Source organism: Fomitiporia mediterranea (genome assembly GCF_000271605.1).
Source record: "Fomitiporia mediterranea MF3/22 unplaced genomic scaffold FOMMEscaffold_1, whole genome shotgun sequence".
Taxonomy (NCBI): Eukaryota; Fungi; Basidiomycota; class Agaricomycetes; order Hymenochaetales; family Hymenochaetaceae; genus Fomitiporia; species Fomitiporia mediterranea.
The window spans coordinates 2287499-2298277 of NW_006760386.1; the positions used below are offsets into that span (position 1 = coordinate 2287499).

The following is a 10779-nucleotide window of genomic DNA, read 5'->3' on the forward strand; positions in this document are numbered from 1 at the left end:
GAAAGTCTATAATGGTATATATGCACCCTCTTTTGATATGGCATAATATTTCTTATGCTATCTTATAATCCTTATATAAGTTAATTACAGCTTATATCTTATCTGAATGGCTTATTATTCAATATATATTTTATTTAAATATTTTATTCTTTACTAACAACAATACATAATATTAATACATTATGATAGGAGCAAAAGTATCACTACCTTATCAAATCACAACAACTGATAGATGTACTGTGGGTATTCATCTCCTTGTGCTCTTTCTTCCCCTGCTTCACGAGTTCGTCCCAGTACTTACGTTCCTCTACAAACAGCGAACGCCATTGTTGTGAGATCGTTTTGGAGAGGTCAGCTTGACGCTGATGTCGTGCTACCAGGTCGCCTTCTGCAGGTAGTGCGGCCTCCGCCTCGTTCTTTTTCAAACAGCATTCACGACGGAAGACGATGAATGCGTTCTTGCGTCGTTTGATGTGGTCTTCGTCACCAAGACTTGGTCGTCGCTCGGTCCCTGCAAGTTGAATTGCGTGTGCCTGTCGGTTGTAAGGTTGTACGTGTTGTGCGGGTTGAGGTTGCGCTTGTGAGAGAAGTTGTGAGACTGTCTGGCTAAGGGTGTGAGTGTGAGTGTTAGCATTGGCGTGAGTGGCTAACTAGAGCGAGGAGATGGATGTATCGCGATGGCGTGTAGGGAGTGTGAGCGGTACAGCGGGGTCGTGATCTGGAACGTTGAACGAGCTGATTTGGGCTGCAGGCAAAGCCGTGTCTGTACGTGCGCGTTGCATGCTCTAACTACTGAAACGATCGGCATCACGCTAAAAACCGTACATCACATGCAGACAATCACAGCAATCAATTCCAAACACCCACGTGACTCATAGAAGCCTACTCTGAGAACACCCAACTATTCTACATTGTAAGCATTTGCAAACAGAACCACAAGAGTGTACAGTCTTAGAATTGGCTTACACACATTGTTTTCTCTACAGGATGTATGGATCACATACTTATTACAGGCTCAGAACACAAGTTGTGTCACAGTAAGTGGCTCAGTAAACCATTACATCATCATTGCCCAGATCAAAGTACTATAATCTTCCAATCAGATAGGACATCAGGGCAATCAAAGTGTTGATCTCAGGAGACTGCCAGAAATCTTAGAACTCTCTACACTTTGTCTGTACTAATCAGATGATAACAGTATGAGAACCTTCTACTTCTCTCAATGTAAATCTTACTTTTCCCTTTTGCATAACATTTCCTGTAGCTAGAATGTAGACTACTTAAAATTTTCCTCATACATTTTCACCCTATTTTCTTCCAACCTCTAGCAAAAGGTTCTCTTATTTGTTCTTGTATATTTTGTTATTTTTCTTTTGTTCAGTCATAACATTTCCCTGTTAGTACTACACTTTTCCAGAACTCAGAAAACTATAAATACAGTTACTCATGTACTAGATACAGAGGGAATTCAGATAGTTCACCTATTGATTTAGCTCTTGTCTCTTATCTCAAAGTCCTCTAGCATGAGGCATAGTTTTAGTCTTTGTTGTTTCCTGTATCAGATTGTTTGTTGTGTACTTTACAAAGTACACTTTCTGTTATTCACATTACTCTTCCAAGGTTGCAACTGTGTTAGAAGAACTCACACCCATTCAGAACCACTCTAGTCTCCTAAGACTTGTAGTTTAGCTCTCCCTCAAACTTAACAAATCACCTGTGATCTTCTCTTAGACACTTTACAGGAGTTTCATCTAGAGCCTACTGTAAGGAGGGTTTCTATAGTTAAACAACACAAGTTCTAACAGTTCTCAGCATTCTGAACAGGTTTCTCAGACACTAGCCTGTAGCCTTAGGTTAACTCAGTCACAGTCAGCACCAGTACCTGTATTGAGCAGAACACACAAATCTGCTAGAATCCAATTGTACTGTGAAATGTCTGATAGTCTGAACACTAGAAGTACAGAATCCAATATTGTAGAAACCTTAAGAACACTATCAGAACAGTAGAGTGCTTGAGTCAGTAACAAAGAGGAGGAAGAAGAAGACATTATAGCATCATTACTCAATCCCCAAGTAATTAGTTTCTGAGTTTGTAACAAACTACTGTATTTTACATTCCTAGAATTGTATACAATAGTACCAGCTACACTACAACTTTCCTAAACTGTCTCAGCATTACAACTGACTGTAACTGGAACACTGTGTTGTAGAAGAGTACAGTTGTCTCTACAGGAAATGGAGACAGTCTAGCAGCCAGTATTATTACTCTTACTAGTAACCAGCATATTGTTAGCAACACAGCTCTAGTTACAGTAACAACAACTTGTAAGTGACACACAACTACTTTAGCAACTACAAGTAAATGTACAAATTCTATTACAACCAAGACCAACAGTACAGCTAATGGCTACATTGAACATTCTGAAGCTACCTTGTTGTAGAGCACATAATGTACTGTCCTTTGACAGAACCAAGCCCTAAGAGTTGTAGAGGTATTTTGTGGATGTGGAAAGTCTTACAAACAAATACAACATAGCTGGAGCAGATATCATTCTGCTCACAATAAAGTATGTGCCTGTAGAAGTGGAGGATTTGTAGGATAATACAGATAAAACATCTTGGGATACATTTAAGACAGGAGTAATTACATATTACCTAAGTCTCAAGACAGGAGCACAATATACTAGAAGTGACTTGGATACTGTAGTACAGAAATAGGCAGAGAGAGGAATTACAAATAGGGACAATTTGGGAATGTACTACCAAGAGTTTACACTCATAGCAACCTATTTGACAACTAATAATAAGCTGTCACTAGAGGAATCTTGCTGTGTTTTTCTATATGTGTTCTATAGAGTAATTACAGAAAAGCTGACATAGAAGTTAGAAATCAAGTATCTGAACTATGAGGACAGACTTGCATACAATATCACACAAGTTGTAGCTGTAGCAGGGTTGATCCTTAGGGGATCTACACTCACAGTAGTTAGTAGATTGGATATGCTTGTGAGTCAGCCTGTGATTCTAGTCAAACAGGAAGAAGTTAATTTGACAAGTATTGTAGAAGTGCTTCAGAGTCTACAATTGTAAGTAGAGTCAATAAAGTAAGGCCTAAGATCAGGAGAAGGAGGATACAGTAGAGGTTCAGGTAGAGGATCAGAAAACAGAAGTTGTGTGTTTTGTAAAGAATCTGAACATTTTATACACAGTTGCTCAAAAGTATCAGAATACATTACAAACAGGAAGTGTGTGTAGAGCCCAGACAATAAAATTATTATAGCTAACAGAAACACCATTTCTAGGATAGGGCAGACCTTGAAGGAAAAGGTTGATAGCCACTTTCTGTTGTTACAAATGTACTCTGTTAGTTTTGTACAGGCTACACCAGTTGTAGTACATAGTCTAGGAGCTCCTGTACTAGTTACAATAGTAGAGGTTGATAAAGAAGAAGAGGAGGAGGTGGAGAACCTTGCAGAGCTTGAAAGGCTTAAAGTAATGTTAGGAGAAGCCTGTAAGAAGGTTGTAGAACAATCAAAAGTAAAGAATGTGAAGGGGAAGGGAAAGTAAGAGTGTGATTACAAAGTAGCAAAACCTACAGATATCAGACTAGTGTCAGCAAGTACACAGTAAGACACAACTAGAATGAAGGAGTACCCATACTACTATATCACACCAATTGAGAACCCAGAAATAGCTGGAAGAGTTTTAGATTACAGCTTGGACCAGGAAGTACATATTACACAGTAGGAGTTACTTACATTGTCTCTAGAGCTTTGGAAGAAGACTCACAAATTAGTAACATTAAGGTACTGAATGGATAGAAACACTACATTCTACAGTAGAGAACTGCCTGTTGTAGGATTGAACAATAGTGTACTACAGTAGTATTACAACATGTTAGCAGAAGTTAACCATTTACTTCTACTCTGTATACTCAAGACAATAGTAGACAGAAAAATTGAGGTAGATTGTGTACTAGACCAGGGATCAAGTGTAAACATAGTTCAAGCTGATGTATAGGAAGTATTAAAGATTCTGTTGGATTACAATATGGCTGTTACACTTGAAACAGTAGATGCTAGTCAGGGATCAACTGTAGGACAGATTCTGAGGTTGTGACTCTCTATAGGAATGCTTTATGTAGATATTATAATACAAGTTGTGTAGAAAGCTCTGTTCAGGATCTTACTAGGTAGACTGTTCTTTACAACTATAGAATGTGAAACCAAAGATTTCACAAATGGGGAGCAGTACATAATGCTTTAGGACCCAAATAATCTGTCAAGGAGGTAGTCTCTGTCCACTAGAGTGAGGGCACTGTAATACAAGCTAGAGACAGATTTTTGAGAAGTGTTAAGGAACTGGAAACACTACAATTCTAGGGAGATGTACATATGATAAGCAGATTGGGAACAAACAATCAGAAGAGTAATAGTAAAGCAATCATTCTATACAGAGGAAGAGACAAAGGAAGTAGGGTAAATGTGATACAGGATTCTAGTCAAGGATCATGAGTCATAGAATCATGGATGATAGAGGCAGCAGAGTCACAGAAGTCAGTAATTCTTAATACACTGGATGACAAACTCAACACAGTTTCATAAGCTTACAAGAAAGTTGCAAATAAGGTGTGCCCTATACTCAGAGTACTTCTAGAGGAGTTCTGTATAGTCAGACAATAGCACCCTAATCCTCTAGCCAGAATGCCTATATTACTGACAATACTACAGCCCTTTGTGTCTACCAGCCAACTTACAGAAGAATGAATGCAAGTAATTAGAGAATTGCAATTAGGATTCTTATGGCCAGAAGAATGGAAACTTGCAGAAAACCTATTAATACTACAGTCAGAAGTGTTTGTGTGGACAGAAGAGGAGTGAGGAACATTGGACCCTACATACTTTGACCCTATTCGAATTCCAACTGTAAAGCATGTACCATGGGTAGAGAAAAGTATTCTGATTGTATGTAGAATTGAGAAGAGGGTGATTGAGTTGCTGAAGGAGAAGTTGTGTAACAGAGCAATAGAACTGTCAAATTCCTCCTATTAATCATAATGGTTTTGTATTACAAAGAAAGACAGAGTATCCTTGTGATTTATTATTAATTTGCAGAGGTTAAACACAGTTACAATAAAGGATGCAGCTGTTCTGCCAAACATGGAACTAATTGTAGAAAGCTGTAGAGGTTGTGCATACTATACACAACTCAATTTGCATATTGTGTTTAATCAGAGGAGTTTGGATGAGCAGTCTAGAGATCTGACAATGTTCTAGACACCTCTAGGGACGTTTTGCTTGACAGTATTACTAATGGGTTACACTAACTCAGTACAGATTCTGTATAATGACTTAGTGTTTATTCTTTGTAACAAGATTCTGGATGTTACAAACCTATACACAGACAATGTTCTGGTAATTGGACCCTACTCAAGATATGAGAAAGCAGACAGAACAGAGGAAACACTTCCTGAGAATGAGAAAGTATGGAAGTTTGTTTATAAGCATCTGATAGACATAAACCAGATTTTGCAGAGAGTGAAAACTGTAGGAGGGATGTTTTCTGGAAAGAAGATGATACTTTATAACAAATCCACAATATTTGTTAGGCATAAGCTGACATATTTAGGGAGAGAGGCTGAAGAATTGCAAATACAGAAGGTTAGGGATTGGCTGCCTTGTGAGAGTGTTATGGAAGTATAGGGATTTCTCAGAACAGTAGGAGTACTTTGTGTTTTTATTTGAAATTATGCAAAGTTAGTGTGACTACTCAATCAACTCACACAAAAGAACTTAATATTCAATTAGAATGATGAAGCATAGAAATCTATGGACACACTCAAGGAAGCAGTTTTACATTGCCCTACACTAACACTAATCAACTACAAGTCAGAGTATCTAGTAGTCTTAGTAGTAGATTTGTCTATCATTAGAGTAGGATAGTATATTAGTTAGGAGCACCTAGATTGCAAATGGAGAATAAATCAATTTGGATTGATTAACTGGAATGTGATGCAAGCACAATATTTGTAAGCAAAAATAGAGCTGTTTGGACTTTATTGTACACTTCACACATTGTGTATATATCTTATAAGTATTAAGAAATTAATTGTAGAAATGGACACTTCATACATAAAGGGAATGATCAATAAGCCTGACCTACAGTCTAATACTACAATCAATTGCTGGATAGCTAGTATTTTGCTATTCAATTTCGAGTTCTGCTACATTCCTACATTAGACTTCAAGTGTACAGACAGATTATTACAACACTAAGCAGCACCTGAAGACCCCCTAGACAACAACACCTATGAAGACTGGATTGATGAGTCATACAGATTTTACACAGCAGAAATAGAATCTACACAACACAGACATCAGCTGGAAACTTACAGGTCTACAGAACACAAAGCTTTGTTAGTCAAGTGTGTAGAAACATAGTCCTAGGTTTCAGATGTAATACACTAGGAGACACACAACAACATTATTAACAAATCATTTTAAGTAAACAAGGATGTGCTACAGGCAACACATTCTGGCAGACTGTAACATAGATTATTCCTGGAAGTTGTTATTCTGAAACAGAACTGGAATTGGATACATTAAGATAAACTGGAACAACCTGATCCAGAACACAGAAGAGTAGAAGATGAAGCAGACAAAGGACTACAGGAGTAGGAACCTAGAGGAGAGTCTTACAGAGTTGTAGGAACTAAGGAGGTAGAGGGAGCAGATGACAAAGTAGAGGGTGACAATCTAGAGCTGATAGGGGTTGTACACAGTATCTGTAGTAACAAGACTAAGGGTTTGAATGTAACAGTAGAATGATTCCCACAATCACTAACTACTGAAAGGTAAGAAGTAAGACTGAAGGCTGTGAAAGAGTATCTTGGCTTGCTCTGCAAACTAAGCAGAATTGTAGATACTGATTTTCTAATGTTTATACAATATGTAGTACAGTTCTTCATACAGAACAACAAGATTTGGTGTTGAGGTCCTAAAGGAAAGTATTAGATTGTGCTAAATAAGGACAGGAGATGGGTGTTGGTTAGGATAGTACACAAAGACTTAGGACACAAAGGAATCTTTACAGTATAAGCCTGTTTACTAGATTGGTTCTGGTGGCCATCTCTTACAGAAGATGTTAAGTACTTTATTAGGACTTGTCATGTATGTCAGACTTGGCAGATGTAACAAGTACTGATTCCACCAAGTATTCTGGAGATTGTACTGCTTTTTCAAAAGATCCACATAGATACAAAGGTTATGCTGAAAGCAGGAAGATTCTAATATATTGTGTACACACACTGTTCATTATCAGGGTATCCAGAGTTTTGCATACTTTGTACAGAGAACAGAAGGACAATAGGACAGTTCATCTTTGAGGAACTTCTATACTAATACAGAGTATGTCCTGAGCTTGTAACAGACAATAGAATGCCTTACATTGTAGTGCTAGACTATTTGCAAGAACAGTACTACATTAATCATATTTGGATTTCTGTGTATAACTTCTACACAAACAGAATTATTAAGCAGAAACACTTGGATGTACAGGAAGCAATTGTAAAGACAGTAGGAGATAATATTAGACATTAGTATAAGTACATACATTCTGTGTTCTAGACAGAGTGGATTATGATTCAGAAAGTAACTGAATATTCTCCTTATTACCTTGTTTATAGAGTAGAACCAATATTACTGTTTGACCTGAACAAGACAATGTATTTGGTTCTACCTGAAGGATTACTACTAACAACAGAGGAACTGATAGTAATACAAGTGTAACAATTACAGAAGAGACTGGACAACCTTACACAAATGATAGAATGTGTACAGAAAGCCTGTAAAAGATACACAAAGCATTTTGTAGAAGTCAATTGTAATTGAATCAAGGACTACAACTTTGCCCTAGGTACACTAGTACTAATCCACAATTCAAAAGTGAGTAACAACTTAGGACAAAAGATGAAACTGTAATACCTTAGACTGTTTATAGTAGTATAAAGAACAAAAGGAAATACTTATGTCATAACAGAACTGGATAGAGTAGTAGCTAAGTTATGTATTATAGTGTTTTGCTTAATTCTGTATTTTCCATGTTTACATTTAACAGTTTCTATCTTACATCTTATTAAGGCTACAGAACTAATGCTGGAAGATACAGAACTGTACAGAACTAGTTACAAGAATACAGATGATCTAGACAACTGTACTTCAGATACTATGCTTGAAGTAGAACCAAGTGTAGAAGTTACAGACTCCTGATTTGAGAATGTACAATTTTTCAATATACCCTCCTAGTCTTGTACTAGAAACTAAAATATAGGGATTGATTCCCTACTAGTAACAACTAACAGTTGTGTAAATCTGTAAATACTGTGTTTAACTACAGTTCTCTATACTTTGTTACATTTTATATTCACATACTTCTAATCTTTCATTACATTCCTTCTCATTTACAATAAATTGTAAAACACTCATACAACATTCTATAAGTATATAACCCTTTATACAAATTAAGATTCTTTTCCACCTATTCCTATTGTATTCTACTAGTTTCATACTTAAATCATAAAAATATCCATTCATCCATTCCATTCCTCTTAACTCTGTATTTTATCTATTTTCCTATCTATTCTATCCATTTCTGTTCTATTCTGTTTGTTCCTTATGTTTCTGGTTTTTTTTCATAAAAACATAACTAGACTTTTATTTCACTACTTTCAACCCTGTTCTATTTCCTACTCTAACTCTTCTACCCTACTATCTACAGAGGCTTCTACTACTATAGCTAAGAAGTTAATACTCTACCTTAGAGTTATGATCTTTGTATTAAACTTGTTCTTCATTGTTATTAGTTACAACTCTAGGTTGTTCAACTCCTTAGTTATCTGTAAGTAGAGGTTGTAGACTGTTCTAGCTTTACTATGTGTAATTAGAGGGATGACAAAACACAGGTTCTAAGTTATACTATACAATTCTACAGTTTGCCCTCTAGTCTTACACTAGATTCCCTTTAGGCTACATTTAGAGTAGTAGAATATGTATACTGTATACTAGTTTTCTACATGAATAATTACTATTAACACAGTCAAAAATAAGATTGAAACAGACTTACTCAGATTATTATAGTATAGTTAATTTATTATAGTTTAGTAAGTAGATCTCTGAGAACCCTTGTACCTCTCTGTACACTTTACACACTCAGATGTGTAGAAGACTATTCTCTCTGTCTAATCTAGAGGAATATTCTTATCCTCCTTACTTAAAGACTCTATTACAACCTTCTGGTTTTTTGTGTGTATTTCCTTACTAGAGACTAGAATCTCTACCTTTATAATAGTGTACTTCTTACTTAGAAGTACTAGTACTAGCTCTAAACAATAAAATAGAGTTAGTATACTTAGAAAATTAACTACTCCTTATTTATATTACCTTTTTCCTTACTTTTGTTCTCTTTCTTCTTTTCTGACTTTGTAACTATTTAAGAAACTAGGAGAAACATTATATTAACTTAGTACAATTTGTTAGCTATACTTGTACTTACTAACTATAACTTGTTTCTTCTTTTTATCCTTTCTTATATTAACCTTCTCTTTCTTTATAACTAACTTTTTCTTTTCTAGTTTTACAACTTCTTTAGAAACTAAGTAAAAACAATATTAATAGTGTATAATTTGTTAGTTATACATTTAATTCATACTTAGCTTGTTTCTCTTTTCTACTACTATTTTTAACCTTTCTATGTTTGTAACAGTATTAGAACTTGTGTAAATAGTTAGTTTATTATATACAATTTGTTAGTCATACTTACACACATACTTTTAGACCCTTCCTTTTCCTTTCTATCCTTCTACTTTGTTACTAACTATACTAAGACTGTAACTTTCTCCTTCTCCTTCTCCTTCTCCTTCTCCTTCTCCTTCTCCTTCTTCTTCTCCTTCTCTTTCTCCTTCTCCTTCTCCTTCTCCTTCTCCTTCTCCTTCTCCTTCTCTTTCTCCTTCTCCTTCTCCTTCTCCTTCTCCTTCTCCTTCTTCTTCTCCTTCTTCTTCTCCTTCTCCTTCTCCTTCTCCTTCTCCTTCTCCTTCTCCTTCTCCTTCTCCTTCTCCTTCTCCTTCTCCTTCTCCTTCTCTTTCTCCTTCTCCTTCTCCTTCTTCTTCTCCTTCTCTTTCTCTTTCTCCTTCTCCTTCTCTCTCTCCCTCTTCTTCTCCTTCTCCTTTCTCCTCTTCTTCTCCTTCTTTGTCTTAGTCTGAGTCTCTTCCTTAACTTTAGTCTGTGTTACTTTCTCAGTCTCTACCTTTACTTTAACCTTAGTAGTAACTTTGTCCTCCTTTACTTTTACAAGCTCCTCTACTGTTACTTTACAATTTACAAAATGTTCTATATTAGTAGACAGATTAGAAATTAGGAAATAAGAGACTTACTACTAAATTAACTCTTTACTAGTATAGACAAAACCTTCTTACTCTCTAAATTATTATTATTATAAGTGTTATTATTTAAGCTCTCTTTGTCTTTAGACTCAGAATCTATAGTTAATCTATTAGTTTCCTCCTTTACAACCTTGTCCTCTAGTTTGTTTTCTGTGTTAGAACCTATAGAGTATATTAGTATATAAGTTAGAGACAATATACTTTATAGAGATACTTACTAAGTATACATTTGACTAGCTTATCATCCATATCTATTCCCTTACTAGCTACTATGTTATTATGTATACAATTTCTAAGGAAAATCACAAAATCAGTATAAAAAGAGTAGAAAAGAGTATAACACT

The 10779-nt window shown here is 35.8% G+C and overlaps 1 protein-coding gene across 1 annotated transcript; it reads right to left on the reverse strand.

Annotated features, from left to right (window-relative positions):
* Positions 1–203: 203 nt before the first annotated feature.
* FOMMEDRAFT_72373 (uncharacterized protein) lies at positions 204–353 on the reverse strand (the record flags this gene model as incomplete). The annotated part of the gene is made up of 1 exon (XM_007261696.1): positions 204–353. A coding segment is annotated over one exon (150 nt), but the record flags the coding sequence as incomplete, so codon positions are not given.
* Positions 354–10779: the final 10426 nt, after the last annotated feature.